The following is a 21,237-nucleotide window of genomic DNA, read 5'->3' on the forward strand; positions in this document are numbered from 1 at the left end:
ATGGCGTCAAACATGGTTAAGGACCACACAGATATTGAGTGAGGAAACCCGCTGTCGCCACTTCATGGGATACTCTTTTTGATTAGCAGCAAGGGATCTTTTATATGCACCATCCCACAGACAGGGTAGTACATACCACGGCCTTTGATATACCAGTCGTGGTGCACTGGCTGGAACGAGAAATAGCCCAATGGGTCCACCGACGTTGATCGATCCCAGACCGAACACGCATCGAGCGAGCACTTTATATATATATATTGGAATATTAAAAACATCAGGATGACCTGAAACACTTCCGGGTGTACAATAAAATATTAGTAATGACAGTTATCTCAGACGTCTTAAATAGTGAAAAATATGTCTTAGTGTTTAAAAACTGGGGTCTGTCTCTTTAACAAAATAAGAGGGCACTAAAAAAAAAAATCAAAAAAAAAAAAAAAAAAAAAAAAAAAAAACGAGGTAACATTTAATATATAGCCTTCTCCAGCTTAATAGAAAGGGTACTTTCCGGGGGGGGGGGGGGGGGGGGGGGGCGGCAACTGCACCCTGACTCCGTTCCCCGATACGGTCTTGATATCTAGGCCTATTCATCTTCTCATGTCCACAATAAATACTAATGTCCTAATGAGAGCAAGGTCTTAGTCTTCCTGCCATCCATTATAATACAATAAATACGGTATTGTAAATACCGTTGAATACCCAATTTATATAACTGGTATAATAAGCTGTTGAATAACTATACAGATATATTCGTTTGTTAAGCTACGTCTTGCGCAAGAACTATTATAGACGCTTTGAGTAATCAACTTCTTTCAGTATGGCCTTTGCAATCTGTGCAAAATGAAACATGATTCGCTCATAAATCATTTCCTTTCTTTCTGTTGTCGATATTTCCCTAATGTCGACCACACACGACAAAAATGCGCCAATGTTTTTGTTAGATTTGTATCGGGTGAGACATAAGCCCTCACCCCCGGGGGAGCTAAGTGAAAAATCGTGTCAAAGTGGTAGCTTTGCTTCCAATTTTCTGCGCTACAGCAAAACATATTGACCCAAACCGAAACAGGAATTATGTTGTTTAGTTGTCCTATAATCAGCCATATTGTCTTTGTTGCGGGACTGAACAGGAAATGCATTGTGCGGTTCTAACGGGTCAACCGTGGCCGTAAATCGTGGAGTTCCTGTTGGAATCGAAAAATGATTGCTGCTTATTATGTTTACTTCAAACGAGCAAAGTGCACTTTTTTTTTTTAAATTGCTAAAATCTAAACGTTTAAAGGATACAATGAATGGGTATTTAATTTTCAGTATTGGAGATTGTAATGAGCTTTAAAACTTTTTTTATGTAATGCTATCTATTGGCAAAAGATATTTGGGTATGATGCGCTTTAAAACTGATGATTTTGTTGTTGTTGTTGTTGTTGTTGTTGTTGTTGTTGTTGATGTTTTTGTTGTTACATCATCCAGGCTTAATTCGGCTTTTTGTGTTTTTCTTCTTCGTACTATTATTATAATAACGCATGGGGAATTCCTTCTCTTTCGAAGGTTCGGCTGGGTTTAGCTCAGTCGGTTGAGCGCTCGCCTGAGGTGCTTGTGTCAGTGGATCCATTCAACTGATACCGGCCTCGGTGGCGTCGTGGTTAGGCCATCGGTCTACAGGCTGGTAGGTACTGGGTTCGGATCCCAGTCGAGGCATGGGATTTTTAATCCAGATACTGACCCCAGATCTGGATTTTTGTACCACGAGTACTCGGGCATGGGCCGAGACTAGCAAGACTCGAGTCCGTTCAAAGGACTCGAGTATCTGTGCATCGGAGAACACTCAATTAATTATATTTTTACGTCATTTTGCGGTATGTTTGCCGTCGGTTACATCATAGGGCTATGAGACATGCATGAAAAACAAAAGACGAATGTGTGGAATGCAATACAATGACATGATTTGGCATCCATGTTCAGCAACCGGCCTCGGTGGCGTCGTGGTTAGGCCATCGGTCTACAGGCTGGTAGGTACTCGGTTCGGATCCCAGTCGAGGCATGGGATTTTTAATCCAGATACCGACTCCAAACCCTGAGTGAGTGCTCCGCAAGGCTCAATGGGTAGGTGTAAACCACTTGCACCGACCAGTGATCCATAACTGGTTCAACAAAGGTCATGGTTTGTGCTATCCTGCCTGTGGCAAGCGCAAATAAAAGATCCCTTGCTGCTAATCGGAAAGAGTAGCCCATATAGTGGCGACAGCGGGTTTCCTCTCAAAATCTGTGTGGTCCTTAACCATATGTCTGACACCATATAACCGTAAATAAAATGTGTTGAGTGCGTCGTTAAATAAAACATTTCTTTCTTTCTTCTTTCATGTTCAGCACTGGAATAAAGATGCATAATGCTATTTAACTTTAATCCTTAGTCTCATTATCATCCAAGAAGTGGCGGGTACTCGGGTCCAATATTTTAGACTCGTGGAGGCCCTATTCTGGATATATGTTTCCATCGGTCTTATCTGCAGGTCTTGCGTACCATTTAGTTTTGTAGAGAACTGCAATGCTGTTGCTCCACGTTTCATCTCATAATTATTGTGTATGATATACATTATTACATGAGAGGAGATCAAAATAAAGCCAGAAAAAGGGGAAAACAGTATTAGCAGTCGTTGAAGGAGAAACGAAGAGGTTGTTGTAAACGCTTTAACGTGCATATATACCACGAAGGTTTCACGCACGCCTGTCCTGGGCTTAATCTCTGGCCTTTGCCAGTGACTGAGTCCAGGACAAGGTGGGGAGGGGGGGATGAGTTTGAGGTGGGCGGAATTTGTAATAAGTATTTAGTAGCGTCCAGCGACTGCGCGGACCGACTAGTAGACACCGAAAATGGGCCGTGTTCTGACTGGCTGAATTTCGATTCCTTCGGATCTAACTAGAAAAACCTAAGTCTACGGAGAATAACTGCACCTAACATCATGTCCGGACTAAGAATTTAAACCCAAAAATAAGTTTGATTGCTCGGCCGAAAAGGTTTTAAGGTGATTTGAGCAATTGAACGGGCGCCAAAGTAAAATGCGTTGGACTATTTATAAAAAAATAAACATAAGAATTTGGAAGCTCGATCAAAACGTGTTTAAAGTCCAACTAAGCCCAAAAAGGAGGTTACCTGTCCTAGTTAAGGTTGGCGCAGCAGGATTCATGGCGAGTTGATGGACTGTTCAGGCTTGAAGTTGGGGAGTCCTTCGGTCAAGACCTGGATGTTGCGGTCGATGGCTCCTGGGTAGATGTCTCGTAGAACCATCTTTAAGATGCGGTGGATGGTCCCGTTTGACATCGATGGCATCAGGAGCCCCTGCCTGTACAGTCCTTCCTGCTGAGCTGTCACATAAAGTTTGTCGGAGTTTAGGGCACCTTGTAGCTGGTACTTCCCTTGTCCGGATGGAAGTTGGCGCCAGTGCTTGTCGTCCCAAGGTCCCTTTAGATGTTTGTTATCGGTGAAGTCACCGATAACCGCCCCCGTGTATTTCGTTGGCAGTCTGTCACAAACGAGAATCCAATCGGATTCATCAGACGTCATCGGTATGGTGGTCGATGACATCTTCCTCTTCTTGAATTCTCGCTGGACCGCCGTGGTTTCAACAACAACTACCGGAGGTAGTGGTGGACTTGCCGGTGGCTCATCAATGACCACGTGGCCCGTGTCCATGGTACTCGGTAGATCGACAGAAGGGGCCGCCACTGTCAGTGGAGCTGGCAGCTTTGGTCCCCCCTGGGTCTTTCCTGGCGAGTGCTTCGATTGAGCAGGTAAACTCGGTTGAGCAGAATGAACCGCCCCCGGTGGTTGAGCCACCGGGTTTGGATCACCCTGCGCCGCTCCTGGTCTCGCTCTCCTCTTCGGGACAGGTGGGACCGCCCTTGGCGGTTGAGCCGCCAAGTTAGGTCCCCCCCCTGCGAAGACTTGGGTCGCCTCCTCCGTCTTCTGCTGGTTGTAGCTTGCTTCCTGTCACTGCCGTATAATAGCGTGACGGTCGCCGAGTCGCCATTGTGCTCAATCCGATACTTGGACAATGGCCCAAGCGATCGGAGCACAGCCCCTAGGGTGGGGGGGAGAGAAATCTCCACGCTCTCTAAACACAACTTCATCGCTTGAAAGTCAGGCAGAAGTATGGAAACGAAGAGGAGGCGAACTATTGAAGACGAAGATAGAAAAAAAAAAAAGGAAGAAGAGGATAGGGAGAAGAAGATGATGATGATGATGATGATGATGGAGAAGATGAAGATGATGATGATGATGATGGTGGTGATGATGATGATGGTGGTGATGATGATGATGATGATGATGATGATGAACAAGAAGAAGATGATGATGATGATGGTGATGATGATGATGATGATGATGATGATGAACAAGAAGATGAAGATGATGATGATGATGATGATGAAGGTGAAGATGATGATGATGAAGACGAGGAAGTTGATGATGAAAAAGACGACGACGACGACGACGATGATGATGATGATGATGATGATGAAGAAGAAGAAGAAGAAAAAGAAGAAGAAAGCAATAAGAAGACATTTGCCGTCGTATTAACATCTGTCTTATCTGTCAAATAACAAAACAAAACAAAAACACAATATATTGTTTAGTATGTTATTGCAATCAAATGCACCGCGGATGGTGCGTACTTCCTAAAATACTAACTAAATACGCTAACTGAATGAATCGGGAAGATTAGGCCACGCATTATTGAGAAGTGTAATCATTATTGCAGTCAGCCAGAATATTCACTTCTGTTTCTTTTTGACTCCAACGAAAGATACTGCCTAGTATTATCGACGCGGCCATTATTGGTCCCGCAGACAGCTTCCGGTATGGGAGCGTAGCGGCAACTTTGACGTCACGAACACATCAATGCCATCACGTGTTCAATGCGATTAACTGGGTCTTGGTGGCTTGTTACTTCCGTTTAGGGTGCTATTAGATGATTTTGTATTCAATTATTAACTTGGACAAACGCACAGACGTGTATTAGACATGGGAAAGGAATACACAATCGGCCACCGGACGGGTGCATTTTACCTAAACACGCACCTTTCGATAAACAGTGCTAATGGTAACACTGTACTAAATGACATCCGGCTGGATCATTTTAACTTATTTTTGTGCTTTTATCCAATTACAATTCAAGCACGCTGTCCTGGGCACACACACTTCAGCTATCTGGGCTGTCTGTCCAGGACAGTGGGTTAGTTGTTAGTGTTATGTGACAGTTTTTTAAAAGTACTATGTATGTAATTGTATTTCATCCAGTACCATCGTATTATGGATAATAAATTTTTTTCCAAGCAAACAACTTCCTCTAAAAACAGTGTCAGAATGGCCATATGTTCGACGTCCAATAGCCGATGATAAGATAAAAAAAAAAAAATCAATGTGCTCTAGTGGCGTCGTTAAATAAAACAAACTTTACTTTTACTTTTCATCCAAATTTCTAATCCATAGTATCAGAAAGTTAACCGTGTTTCTGACATTCACTTCCAATTTACTGATATTCTGTCCTACATAACATCTTTTTTTCTCGTTCCAGCCAGTGCACCACAACTGGTCAAAAGCTGTGGCTAAGTCCATAAAAAAGATACCTTGCTACTAATGGAGAAAAAAATGTAGTCACAAATACCAAGGGCCGAATTTACAAAGTCTGTTTATGATTTAAACGCGTGCAACTACATACATTTACAACGCTTAAACACCTGTTTATGTCTTACACGCGTGTAACTACATACATTTACAACGCTTAAACACCTGTTTATGACTTAAACGCGTGTAACTACATACATTTACAACGCTTAAACACCTGTTTATGACTTAAACGCGTGTAACTACATACATTTACAACGCATAAACACCTGTTTATGTCTTACACGCGTGTAACTACATACATTTACAACGCTTAAACACCTGTTTATGACTTAAACGCGTGTAACTACATACATTTACAAACGCTGTTTATGACTTAAACGCGTGTTTACACATTTACAACGCTCAAACACCTGTTTATGACTTAAACGCGTGTAACTACATACATTTACAACGCTTAAACACCTGTTTATGTCTTAAACGCGTGTAACTACATACATTTACAACGCTTAAACACCTGTTTATGACTTAAACGCGTGTAACTACATACATTTACAACGCTTAAACACCTGTTTATGACTTACACGCGTGTAACTACATACATTTACAATGCTTAAACACCTGGGTTTAAAAAAAACAGGCTTCGTAAATAATTCGGCCCCAAATGTTTAACATCCAACATCCGATGATTAATAAATCAATGTGCTCTAGTTGTCACTGGTGTAGTTAGGATTTAATATTGGGGCCAACCCATATTGGGGGAGAGCAACCCAAACTATGTATGTATGTATGTATGTATGTATGTATGTATGTATGTATGCATGCATGTATGTATGTGTGACTTTATAAAATGTAATACAGTAAACAAAACAAAAAAGTTTGAATGGGGGAGGGGGGCATGAACCCCGTCCCACCCCCACCCCCTCGCTACGTCACTGCTAGTTGTGACTTTATTATTTCTTGTTTCAGGAACTCGAGTTCTGGGGTCTGACCGAGCTGGACATTGAGCCGTGCTGCTGGGGCCAGTACAACAGATACAAGGAGAACAAGGACACTCTGGCCGCCCTCGACGACAACTTCACCGTCAGCGTGGACAACGAGGCCTGGGGCGAGAAACCGTCCAGCTTCAACAAGTTCAAGATGAAGGTGTGGTTGTTCTTAGAGGACCCGAACTCGTCCAGGGCAGCAAAGGTGAATGCTGTGTATTGATGAAAGTTGGGGGTGGGTAAGCTCGAGTCACCTCTGACCCTCTCTTTATTCATATGTTGTAGGGGAGTGCTAGAGAGGACGGTAACCAGTCAATTCGTACCATAGTCATTGCGTACCCTAGTCATTTCGTACCCAATTTTACCATTTTGTACCCAAGTCATTTCGTACCCTGGTCATTTCGTACCATAGTTATTTGGTCATTTCGTACCATAGTCATTTCGTACCATGGTTATTTCGTACCATGTCTGTTTGGTCATTTCGAGAGGACAGTATGTAATACTTTAGCAGTCGTCGACGACCAAATGGTAACCAGCTACTGTGCTGTTAACCAGTACCAACGCTGTACTTTCTTGTGGTGACGTAGATCAAAGTGTGTAACCACGTGACACGTTGGTAGTGGTTAAGCAACATAATAAACTAAAACTCTGTGGCATCAAATTTAGGTAAAACTTTTAGAAACAGTAGCTGGCTACCCTTTGGTCACCGATGGTGTGTTACACACAGTCCTCTCTAGCACTCCCCTAAACCAATGAACATATCAATAAAGGGAGGGCTAGAGGTGACTCGACTCGATCTAGGGGTTGGGGTCGGAATTCTTAGAAAGTAAAACTGATCTGATGATGGAAGCCAAGTCGTGGTTGGTTTTTATATATATATATATATATATATATATATATATATATATATATATATATATATATATATATATATATATATATATATATACAGTAGAATTTCATGGGCTCAAACACTGTCGGTGCATCAAAGTCTGTTCGACCCATCGGGTAGTTCGAACCATGCATTTGGCCGTTGTCGGGTGCTTCTGTAACACAAAAACCAATTGGAACACCTCGCATATTTCCATAAAACTGGCTTGGGCGAGATGGTCCGATTGACTCATGAGTAACGAAGTCGTCGTCAAATCGTCAAATATCGGATGAGATACATATTTGTAACTATTATTTATCACCGTTAAATAAACAAATAACAAACACACTGGTAGTCTGTATTTATAAATATTTATTTATTTAAAAAATCGTTCTTTCCTATGCTGTTGAATAATCTTTTGCGACATATTGACAACGTTGAGAAAAAAATTAATGCATGAAGTACAGGCGGAAGGCCTTTACCTGTTATTGTTGCAATCACTACATTACAATGATCTCTCGTGTATTTTAAGTTAAAAACAGAATATGCCGACGCTCAGTCATAGAGTAGCGATTAAAATGATTAAAGTAAACCGGCGAGGCCTGGCTAGGCTCACCAATTGATTGGTGTTACAGGCAAGGTTCATTCAGCTGACGATTATCGTAGTACAATTGCCTGTACTAGAAAGATAATTACCGATAGGTGCTAAATAAACAACCTGATAAGCCGGCATATGATCTAGGATTCATTCGTTCCACTTCCGAATTTATAATAACTTACTTTGAGACTGACGTAAAAGGGTCGATAAAAATTCGTACATAAATATTTTTTTGTATTTCTTCGGATAGACTTAGTCGTTCGAGCTAAACATGTTTAATTTTACAGTTCAGACTAATAAACTAGTTCGAGAGAAAGCTTCTGTTCGACCCTAGGGGTATTCGACCAATCAGCACCAAAATAAAAGGGTTTAATAGAGAAAAAATCGAGACATTGTTCTTGGTTCGAGAATACCGGTAGGTTCGACCGTTGGTCGTTCGGGCCAATGAGATTCTACTGTATATGATTTTGTAACGCTAAAATAGCTTCGAAAATATCGGCGCTGATTTCATTCAAACTGATATTTATTACAATATTGTTATTTCCTTTACGTTCATACCCAGATGAACGTAAAACAAATAAGACACAATATTTATAGTTAACTTTGAAACATACCTACAAATAATAATAAACAGGATATTAAACTTGCTACCATTTCGTATTATGTTTATGTCCTCATGAAATCATTTCCATTGTCATTCGCTTAAGCTATTGACAATTGAGAACTATTTTACTCAATACATAACTATTATACGAAGTGGTAGCGAGTTTAGTATCTTGTAATTATACCCATATGGTTCTTGTATCTTGGTTCTTATCAAAGTGATCGGCCTCGGTGGCGTCCCAAGGCTCAATGGGTAGGTGTAAACCACTTGCACCGACCAGTGATCCATAACAGGTTCAACAAAGGCCATGGTTTGTGCTATCCTGCCTGTGGGAAGCGCAAATAAAAGATCCCTTGCTGCCTGTCGTAAAAGAGTAGCCTATGTGGCGACAGCGGGTTTCCTCTTAATAAAAAAAAAAACAGTGTCAGATTGACCATATGTTTGACGTCCAATAGCCGATGATAAGATAAAAAATCAATGTGCTCTAGTGGCGTCGTTAAATAAAACAAACTTTACTTTACTTATCAAAGTGATATGGCCCACTAGATCATATAATTGGGTGTAGCACTTCGTCACCATACGATTTACCAATGCTCAGAAAGTCCACATAGTGTAGTGCACGACTTTGAGATCGCAACATGAAAACACTATAGGTTTGAATAAAAGCATACATTAAAATCAAAGCCTAACTACCTTGTAAACATTATCTACTTAATATATTACAGAAACAATTTCATTTCATGATTTGTTTTTACAGTATATGAACTTGGTTAAACCAATATTTATTTCAATGTTGATCTATATTGATGTCATTCAACTAAAACACAGGCTGCCATTGACCAAACATACCGAAACATATTGTTATTTGTCAAAAATTCAGAATATTTAATCTGAAAATATTTGTTCTTCAAAGTGTGTAAGTTCTGTTTCAATTGTCTTCAGCTGTTTCTTACAAATGTATATACCGTTGTATATGTCACGATGTTTTGTGATAATAACGATGAAGGATTATAACAATAAAATCTCACGCAGGTGCGACAGATGTACAAATATTCAGATTTTGTGGGACATAAAACATAAAACAAAAGTATTTTTATTCATAATATTTTTTCATTTATCTGTACTATCTATATAATTGACTGCAGTTAACAGTACATTTTGCTTTGAGCTTTTAAGTCAGTTTAAAGGGACATTCCTGAGTTTGCTGCAATTTTAAAGATGTTATCGACTAACAGACTTTTTAATGATTGTAATTACATATCAAATATATTTTTCTGCATAAAATATTAGTGGCTGAATATTAAACGTGTTTCTGGTCGTTCTAACATTTGTACTATGTTAAATTTCATTTTATTTCCTAAAATATATTTTTTAATTATTTGAAGACAAAATCCAGTTTGGGCTTCTTACAAATATTAAGACGACCAAAACATATTGAATATACAGACACTGATATTCTAAACCAGAAAATATATTTATTATGTAAGTTTAATCGTAAAAATATTTCATTAGTCGGAAACATCTTACAATGCAGCAAACTCAGGAATGTCCCTTTAACAGTGCATTTTACTTTGAGCTTTTAAGTCAGTTTAATGCGTCTTGTTAATGTAATATATATATTTTTATTTATACTGATTGTTTTTATAAAGTCGCTGGTTATTCATTTGGTGTGGGTCAACTCTGCTTTGAACTTGCCCCGTGTTCATGTTGGTGTTCCCTACAATGATTTTAAATTTCGTGTTAACCAATATATCTTTTCGACTTGGCAAGACGATTGGGACGGTACGGTTGCGAACACGCTTCGTTCTGTCAAGCTTCCTGGGAGAGTGGCAGTCATCCTACAGGCGGTGCAGGAAGGATGAAGTAGTCTTGTGCCGTGCCAGCATCGGCCATACATATTTGATGCATTCATTTATTTTAAAGAAGGACCCTCCTCCTCAGTGTGAACATTGTCAGTGTACACTGATTGTGCGCCACATTTTGGTGGAGTGTGATCATCTCAAACCAACAAGAATATAGATATACACAGGCGCGGATCCAGGATTTTTAAATAGGGGTGGCCCGAGGGCGCAAAGCGCCCGAGATTCCTAGGGGGTCCGGGGGCATGCTCCCGCGCGAAATTTTGAAATTTAAGTGGCCTGAAAGGCGATTTCCTCGCATCTGAGTAACAAAATAGCTATATTAACGTATGTTTTTGGTATTGTCATACTGTTTTTGTTATCTTCTTTTTTTTAAAGTTAAAGTGGTCATCTCTCCTTCCCATATTAGGCTGGTTTTCCGTTGACTGCGGCTGCCGGTAAATGGGAAGAAATATCGAAACAGTTGTTTCAGTAATATACATTGCTTTGAACAACTGGGCCAATGTGTATCAACAGCCATGGTATGTAATATCTTGCTGCTAATCTGAAAGAGTAGCCCCTGGAGTCGCGGCAGCGAGTTTCCTTTCTCATTGTTTTGTGGTCCTTAACCATATTTCTGACGCTATATAAACGTAAATAAAATGTGTTGAGTATATTGTTAGTACAAATATTAAAGCAGTCAGAAACATGTTTAATATACAGTCAGTAACATTTTATGCAGAAACATATATTTGTTATGTAATTACAATCATTAAAAAGTCTGTTGGTCGATACCATCTTAAAAATTGCAGCAAACTCAGGAATGTCCTTTTAAGACGATTTTCATGAACAAAATATAATTTAAAGACTCTTGGGAAATAAGTGCATTTTTGTGTAATTCCACTCTAGTGTATGCTATAGTTAAAAAAAAAAATAACTTGACCCCAAAAATAGGGGGGGGGGGGGCCGGGCCCCTTGGGCCCCCCACTAAATCCGCGCCTGATACATATGAATACATACAAAAACATATCTTGGTGTACTGAATAATATGACTTAAAACGTTCAACACCCGTAGCATAATTTGGGCGTCAGACTCCCAATACAACTATAGGTTGTAGTTTACCAAATAAAATCCCATAGGTGACCATGTTAACGTTTGTGTTTAAAAACACTGGATGCAACATATCAACCAAACTATGACACACAAATATCAGTACTACAACCCCTACCTCAAAGTATTAACTGAAGAAAACGGTACCTTTCATGGCTCATTTTCGGCACAACCAGATGTTTTTACAACACCCCTAGTTTCGCACCAAATTTGAGTACTATTTTTTACAGGTACCCCATACATGTTCCAAGCACAGGGCTACTTGACACAGTGGTACTAGATGAAATAAAATTTCATACATTTTTAGCCCAGATGAAACTGTTTTTTACAACCAACACACTCACATTTATAACCAATCACAGGATTTGTGGTGTTCACTTCTCTATCAAAAGTTCGGTGCATCTCGAACTTTGACTAAGCCGGACATTATTTGGTTTAGTGCTACCTAAAGGAGTAAATTGAATGTCCCGCTGCTCCTCCTGGACATTAGGAGCAAGGGGTGTAGAAACCAAACATGTCACAACATGTTGGGCGGCTACAGGAAGATACTGCACCAATAGTTGTTTTCGGGGACTGTATAGTGGTGGTGCAAAGTAAAGTTTGTTTTATTTAACGACGCCACTAGAGCACATTGATTTTTTATCTTATCATCGGCTACTGGACGTCAAACATATGGTCATTCTGACACTATTTTTTTTTAGAGGAAACCCGCTGTCGCGACATACTCTTTTACGACAGGCAGCAAGGGATTTTTTATTTGCGCTTCCCAAAGGCAGGATAGCACAAACCATGGCCTTTGTTGAACCAGTTATGGATCACTGGTCGGTGCAAGTGGTTTACACCTACCCATTGAGCCTTGCGGAGCACTCAGAGTTTGGAGTCGGTATCTGGATTAAAAATCCCATGCCTCGACTGGGATCCGAACCCAGTACCTACCAGCCTGTAGGCCGATGGCCTAACCACGACGCCACCGAGGCCGGTAGTGGTGGTGCATGTTTTACCATTGAGATAAGACTAATGTAAACAAGTTAGTGCACCACGACTGGTATATCAAAGGCCGTGGTATGTGTTATTCTGTCTGTGGGATGGTGCATATAAAAGATCCCTTGCTGCTAATCGAAAAGAGTAGCCCATGAAGTGACGACAGCGGGTTTCTTCCCTCAATATCTGTGTGGTCCTTAACCATATGTCCGACGCCATATAACTGTAAATAAAATGTGTTGAGTGCGTCGTTAAATAAAACATTTCCTTCCTTGTTACGTATTTCAGATCTATGCAGTGATTTCCATGTTCTTCGTTTTGCTGTCTATCGCGACATTCTGCCTGGAAACACACCCCTGGTTCCGCGTCTTGCGGCCCGGAGCCATACTACCCAATACTACAGCTCTAGAAAATGCCAGGACAGTTGGCGACAACACCTGCTACTGTCAGTGCAGGTAATGAAACAGTTATCCCATAGAATGAATTACTCTGACATATTGTATTATCTTACTGCCTCTATGGCTTGTCTGCGTTTGTAGATCTCACATAAGCCAATGCCATTGAAATGACCTTTGACTATGAAGAATTATTCTCAATGCTTGTTTTACATTTTAGTGTTTGTATCTAATTATGGTTATTTTCAGCAACTTAAGAATAAAAAAACGACTATATTATGCATGTATTCTATTTCCGGTAGCTGAAAACTAAACAATGATTATTATAATACTATACATGTATTCCTTTTTAAGTAACAATGACCATTATATAATACTATGTATGTGCTCTATTTTCGGTAACTGAGGAATTAACACTGACTATTATTCTAATAGTATTAAAATATTCTATTTTAGGTATCCGAAGAATTAACGTTGAATATTATTATATAATATTATGCAGGGCCGGATTTAGACCTTGGGGGGACCAGGGCATCTCAGGTTCGGGGGGACGGGCTCACAATAGAAATTAAATTATATGACAAATACAAAAAAAACTAATTTTATAATTATTAATTTTTTTTTTATAAAGGAAGTACTTAGTCTGGGGAGCCCCTCTGGCAGGGGGCCCGGGGCAATTGCCCCCTTTGCCCCCTTATAAATCCGGCACTGATATTATGCATGTGTTCTATTTTCGGTTATTCAATGATCAATAATGGCAAATAATATCATGCATGTATTCTATTTCTGTAGTTCATGAATAAACATTGACTGCTGTGTAATACTATGCATGTATTCTATTTCTGTAGTTCATGAATAAACATTGACTGCTGTGTAATACTATGCTATTCTATTCTATTTTCGGTAATTGGAAAATGAACAATAACATTTGAATAATACGATACATGTATTCATTTTTCGATAACTCAACAATGACTATATGCATGTATTCTATTTTCGTTGACTGAAGCCTCAACAATGACTATTATCTAATACTATGCCTATGTTTTATTTTTTTGTAACCCAAGACTCCACAACGACAATTATCTAATACTATGTCTATGTTTTATTTTCGGTAACTGAAGACTCAACAATGACTATTATCTAAACCTATCCATATATTATATTTTCGGTGATTGAAGACTCAACAATGACTATTATATAACACTATGCCTATATTCTATTTTCGGTCACTGAAGACTCAACAATGACTATTATATAAGTTTATGCCTATATTCTATTTTTCGGTGACTGAAGGCACAACAATGACTATTATATAAGTTTATGCCTATATTCTATTTTTCTGTGACTGAAGGCACAACAATGACTATTATATAAGTTTATGCCTATATTCTATTTTTCTGTGACTGACGACTGAACACTGACAATTATCTAATAACATATCTATATTCTATTTTTCGGTCACTGAAGACTCAACAACGACAATTATCTAATACTATGCACATGTATTCTATATTTGGCAACTGATTCTCAACAATGACTATATGCATGTATTCTATTTGTCGGTACCTCAAGACTCAACAATGATTATCTAATAATATGTCTATATTCTATTTTTCGGCAACTGAAGACTCAACAGTGACTATTAATATATTCTATTTTTCGGCGACTGAAGACTCAACAATGACTATGCCTATATTCTATTTTTCGTTGACTGAAGACTCAACAATGACTATTATATAACATCATGTATATATTCTATTTTTCGGCAACTGAAGACTCAACAATGACAATTAATATATTCTATTTTTCGGTGACTGAATACTCAACAATGACTATTATCTAATACTATCCCTATATTCTATTTTCAATACCTCAAGACTCAACAATGATTATCTAATAATATGTCTATATTCTATTTTTCGGCAACTGAAGAGTCAACAATGACCTGCCGTACCACCTGAGCGACCCTCACGACGCCATGCGCTACCTGGACTACCTGTGCGCGGCGTTCTTCACCATGGAGTATATGGTCCGCCTGTACTTCGCGCCCAAGAAGCTGGTCTTCTTCCGGAGCCTCATGAACATCATCGACATCCTGTGCCTGCTGCCGCACTTCATCGCCATCATCATGAAGACCGTCAACCCCGACGACAGCACGAGCCAGATATTCAAGTCGGTGGTGGCGCTGAGGATCGTGCGGATCCTCAGGATCTTTAAGCTGATGAAGCACTACGCGGCATTCAAGATCCTCGTCTACACCATCAAGGTCAGCACCAAGGAGCTGCTCCTCCTCGTCATCTTCCTCTTCACCGGCGTCCTCATCTTCGCCAGCCTCATCTTCTACGCAGAGAGCACGACTTTCCCAAACATCCCCGTCGGCTTCTGGTGGGCGCTGGTCACCATGACGACCGTGGGTTACGGGGACAAGGTGCCGAGGACTGAGGGCGGGTACCTGATCGGGTCCTTGTGTGTGCTGTGTGGAGTCCTCACTGTTGCCTTCACAGTTCCGATCGTGGTGAATAATTTTACGCTGTACTATTCGCACGCCCAGTCCAGAGTCCGGCTTCCCGAGAAGACGAGGAAAGAGCTTCAGAAGAGGATTATAAAGAAGAATCAGAAAGCTTCGGAGTTTATTCAGAAATTGACTATGAACGTGCATCACAAACAGACTAAAGAGCCCTTTAATGGGGTCCCGGGATTAAAGACTCCTCGGGATCCCGCGGAAGATAAACCGCCACCTAAATCGATGGCTGGTGCTTCGTACAAGCAAGCAGCTAGTGTTAGCAAAAATTCAAAATGGAGTGGGCTTGCGCACGGATCAAGGGTTATTACAATATCGGAACATGTTCCTGAACTCTCCCCAAATGCGTCCCCTAAGGATCTACCGGGAACACCTATAAGCATAGAGCTGGAACCAAAATCGGTAAGGTTTTTCAGGCGTTTTATATACCGGGACCCCGTTCCATGAAGCGATCTTAGCGCTAAGAACATCTTAAGTACATTAGGTAATTATGCACTAAAGGTTATCTTAGCGCTAAGATCGCTTCGTGGAACGGGCTCCTGCAGGGTAGGGATTTCGTGCGTCCATACACACATACTAGAGCACACACACACACACTATACACATTGCAAATAGAGGCACATTTATGAACACGTGGTATCTACGTTTATGAGTGTAGCATGCTAGATTCCTTACATAATCTTCAAATACACGGTTTAATAGCAACGTATATACTTTCTAACTGAAACACCATTATGCTAAATTCGGATAATATTTTTCAACAGGAATTTTCCCTAAGTCTACGGAGAATAACTGCACCTAACATCATGTCCGGACTAAGAATTTAAACCCAAAAATAAGTTTGACTGCTCGGCCGAAAAGGTTTTAAGGTGATTTGAGCAATTGAACGGGCGCCAAAGTAAAATGCGTTGGACTATTTATATAAAAAAATAAACATAAGAATTTTGAAGCTCGATCGAAAAATGTTTAAAGTCCAACTAAGCCCAAAAAGGAGGTTACCTGTCCTAGTTAAGGTTGGCGTCTACGGGGAGGAGATGATGTAGCTCTTGTTGAAGTGGGGCACCAACTTCCTGAAGTCGTGCGCCCATAGGCATTGGGCCAGTGGGAGGTACTGGGCGCCGGCGATGATCTTGATGATCCTGTGGACGGTGTGGTTGTCCATCTCTTTGTAGAGGATCCCCTGTCTGTACAATCCATCCCGGCGCGAGGTGATGACCAGGACCTGCCCGATTCCCCGTAGATCCCCAGGGTGGATGGCGATCTGGTTGCCATCCGGGAAGGTCTTAAACTCTTCCTCTTGGATCCCGCCTGGCAGTTTGTAGGGATCCGAGACGTCACCGATCACGTACTTAGCGTACTGACTCTTGATCTTCTGTTTCGCGAGCTGCCATTCGTCCCTGGAAGAAGCAGGAGGCCGCGTCTTGGCTGGTTGGTCCCCCGGGGGGGGGGGGGGGGGGGGTCACGGCCTTCCGCTTGGCAACTCCAACATCCAATGTCGCCATCGCGGAGTCCCCCGTGGGTGGGGGTCTTGACGCTGATGAGCGACGGGCGAGAACAGGTGATGCAGGCCGTGGTGCACTGGGTAGTTACTCCTCTTTCCGTTTCTGTACAGTCGGTGCGGTTGGTTGACGAGTCGCCTCCTTCCGCTCCGTCTGGATTGGTCGTGGTGGGGGCAGCGACGCAGACGGGACCGCCGCTGGCGGTTGAGCCACCAGCTTTGTCCCCGCCTGAGCTGTCCCTGGCGCACGTTTCTTTTTCCTTGTCCTCTTCCTCTTGGTTGTAACCGCGTCCCCGTACACCAAGGTCACGGTTACCCGTGACCCGGTGTACGCGACGCGGTATTCCAACAGCAAGCCATAGCTAGCCATCAATCCCCCAGGTGGGGGGGGGGGGGGGGGGGGGGGGGTAGGTTGAGAGAGCACGAATTCACGTCTAGTCTCATTGCTAGTTCGCTTGAGAGTTTATCTTCTCCAAGGTGGTATTTTCCTTATTTAAGCCTGGGGCTTAAATACGGGAAATCTCGGTACGTCGTAGGAAGTAACAGATTTCGGTAGTGTTAATTTCAGTGGTAGTTTTTCTTTGACATGAGATCCATTACCATGAAGCAGTCTTTAAATCAATGTCCATGATATGTGGGATATCGCCGTGAGATGGCAAATATCTCACTCAGTGTTCTATCTACATTTTTTACTAGTGCACAGCTGGGGGTTTTCTATAGTGCATGACGAATTTCTTCCGTCTCTATTAAAGTATCACCCCGTATGTCAGTGTTAAAGAGACATACCCTATTTTTAATTACCACATCGTATGTGTCGCTGTCCTGAGATTGTTGCCATTGTTAAATTGTTAAGATGTTGCGGACTACCAGAGACGTTTCGAGGACAACAAATTTAAATTAAATAAATTTTCCTGCATAAAATATCAGTGTGTATATTCAAATGTGTTTCTGGTCGTCCCAGTATTGTACAAGCTTAAACTTCATTTCGTTTCCCAATATATATTTCTTTTCTTCTTTTTTTTTCGTATGTACGAAATTGTTGGGAGTCTAAATCCAGTTTGGGCTATATACAAATAATAGGAAAACAAGAAACACTGAATATACAGACACATATATTCTAAAGAAGAAACAATATTTAGTATGTAATTTCAGTCGTTAAAATATTTTATTAGTCGGAACATCTTACAATGGCAACAAATTCAGGACTGTCCCTTTAAGAGCCATTTTAATAATTGAAATAGAATATGAATTGCATGTTATTGTTTAGATTATCCATCTCCTTACATTCAAAGTTGTTATCCTGGTGTTTGTAATTTACCATTAAATGTTGTTGTTTTTTTATCATTCTAAAAATGCACCTACCTCTGAGAAGTAACAGGTTTAGAGATGAACTACAGTCTATTTTTTAGAGTAATTTCCCTTTTTATTGTTATCAGCAACTACTAAAGTCGCAAATCCTAGTTTCAACCCGACACCAAGTTTGATTAATCTACAAACCTGTAACACATCTGAATACAGTTACAATAGACCAGCCTCGGTGGCGTCGTGGCAGGCCATCGGTCTACAGGCTGGTAGGTAATGGGTTCGGATCCCAGTCGAGGCATGGAATTTTTAATACAGATACCGACTCCAAACCCTGAGTGAGTGCTCCGCAAGGCTCAATGGGTAGGTGTAAACCACTTGCACAGACCAGTGATCCATAACTGGTTCAACAAAGGCCATGGTTTGTGCTATCCTGCCTGTGGGAAGCGCAAATAAAAGATCCCTTGCTGCTAATCGGAAGAGTAGCCCATGTAGTGGCGACAGCGGGTTTCCTCTCAAAATCTGTGTGGTCCTTAACCATATGTCTGACGCCATATGACCGTAAATAAAATGTGTTGAGTGCGTCGTTAAATAAAAAATAATAAAAAATAATTTAAAAAAAAAAAAAAGTTAAGAGAGTCTGCGATGTTGTAAAGGGAAATTGCTCTAAAAATAAACAGTAGCTCGTCTCTAATCCCGTTACTTCTCAGAGATACGTGCGTTTTTAGAATGATTAAAAACAGTACATTTAAAGGGACAGACCCTAGTTTCAACTCGTGAAAATTGACACTAAGTTTAGTTAATCTACAAACCTGTAACACATTTGGATAAAGTTACAATTGAGTGAAACATGAGTCTTTGACTTTGAAATGGTAAGATACCCTCTAAAAATAGATCAAAACTCGACCCCATAAGTGTTACTTCTTAGACGCACGTGCGTTTTAAAAAATATGAGAAATGCATTTTGTGATATTAAAAACACCAGGATGACCAAAAACACTTCGAATGTACGGAAATTGATAATCTAAGCAATAAAATGTAAGTAAAGTATGATTTAAGTTATCAAAAACGGTTATAATAGTAAAAAATATGCGTTAGTGTTTAAAACCTAGGGCATGTCCCTTTAATGGTAAATTACAAACACCAGAATAACCAGTAAAACGTGTTAGAGGTATGTATGTGTGGGTTTTGAATATTCGAAAATAGATAATCCAAACAATAACATGCAATTGATGTTTTATTAAATTAAAGTTAAAAGTTGAAAGTTTGTTTTGTTTAACGACACCACTAGACAACATTGATTTACTAATAATCGGCTATTGGATGTCAAAACATTTGGTAATTTTGACATAGAGTCTTGGAGAGAAAACCCACTACAGTTTTCTATTAGTATCAAAGGATCTTTTATATGCACCATCCCACCGACAGGATAGCACATACCACGCCCTTTGATATACCAGTCATTGTGTACTGGCTGGAACGAGAAATAGCCCAATGGGCCCACTAACGGGGATCGATCCCAAACCGACCGCGCATCAAGCGAGCGCTTTACAGCTGGGTTACGTCCCGCCCCTTAGTCATTTTTTTTTTTTTTAAAAGCTCTTAATAGTGAAAAATATGTCCTCTTTCAGCTGCAGCACATGGAGACCGAACAGCTGCTGCACGATCTACACGGGGCGAACGAAAAGCTTAAGGAGGAGAGGAAGCGTCAGCTGGACCTGATCAAGATCAGACGAGAGGAGAAGAGGCAGGCGAAACTCTCTCCCAGACCCTCACCCGCTCCCGCAGCCTCGGCCAGACCCAACAAAGACAATGAATAGGTCAGTTGTGATGTTAAACTTGGAGACAATGAATAAGTTAAGTTATGTTAAACATTAACACAATAAATAGATCTGTTACGGGATGTTAAACATGAAGACTGAATAGGTCAGTGAAGTGATGTTAATCACGAAGATAATGAATAGGTCAGTTAAGTGATGTTAAACTTGGAGACAATGAATAAGTTAAGTTATGTTAAACATTAACACAATAAATAGATCTGTTACGGGATGTTAAACATGAAGACTGAATAGGTCAGTGAAGTGATGTAAATCACGAAGATAATGAATAGGTCAGTTAAGTGATGTTAAACTTGGAGACAATGAATAAGTTAAGTTATGTTAAACATTAACACAATAAATAGATCTGTTACGGGATGTTAAACATGAAGACTGAATAGGTCAGTGAAGTGATGTTAAGCACGACGACAATGAATAGGTCAATTAAATAATGTTAAACGTGGAGACAGTGACTAGGTCAATTACCTTACTGCAGACTCGGCTAGACCAAAGACAATGAATAGAAAGAAAGAAAGAAAGAAAGATATGTTTTATTTAACGACGCACTCAACACATTGTATTTACGGTTATATGGCGTTAGACATATGGTCAAGGACCACACAGATATTGAGAGAGGAAACCCGCTGTCGCCTCTTCATGGGCTACTCTTTTCGATTAGCAGCAAGGGATCTTTTATATGTACCATCCCACAGACAGGGTAGTACATACCACGGCCTTTGATATACCAGTCGTGACAATGAATAGGTCAGTTAAGTTATGTTAAATGTGAAGACAGTGAATAGGTCAATTAAGTGATGCTAAATATAAAGATAATGAATAGGTCAACTAAGTGATGTTAAATGTGAAGATAATGAATAGGTCAGTTAAGTTACGTTAAACGTAGAAACAATGAATAGGTCAACTATGTTATGTTAAATATGAAGACAATATATAGGTCGGTTAAATTAATTTAAACGTAATGAAGGAAAAATTATATTTAATGACGCACTCAACACATTGTATTTACGGTTATATGACGTCGGACATATGGTTAAGGATCACACAGATATTGAGAGAGGAAACCCGCTGTCG

The 21,237-nt window shown here is 40.4% G+C and overlaps 1 protein-coding gene across 2 annotated transcripts in view; it reads left to right on the forward strand.

Annotated features, from left to right (window-relative positions):
- Positions 1-21,237, forward strand: part of LOC121382195 (potassium voltage-gated channel protein Shaw-like) — a 73,050-nt gene that overhangs the window by 38,874 nt on the left and 12,939 nt on the right. For both annotated transcript variants that reach the window (XR_005959131.1, XM_041511721.1), the window contains exons 2-5: positions 6,590-6,811; positions 12,898-13,064; positions 14,940-15,930; positions 19,960-20,148. Coding sequence is in view for 1 of the 2 variants with exons in the window: in XM_041511721.1 (XP_041367655.1) it covers positions 6,590-6,811; positions 12,898-13,064; positions 14,940-15,930; positions 19,960-20,148 (1,569 nt within the window). In the remaining variant the exon portion in view is untranslated. The remainder of the gene's footprint in view (positions 1-6,589; positions 6,812-12,897; positions 13,065-14,939; positions 15,931-19,959; positions 20,149-21,237) is intronic.

This window comes from Gigantopelta aegis, chromosome 2, assembly GCF_016097555.1.
Source record: "Gigantopelta aegis isolate Gae_Host chromosome 2, Gae_host_genome, whole genome shotgun sequence".
NCBI classification, from domain to species: Eukaryota; Metazoa; Mollusca; class Gastropoda; order Neomphalida; family Peltospiridae; genus Gigantopelta; species Gigantopelta aegis.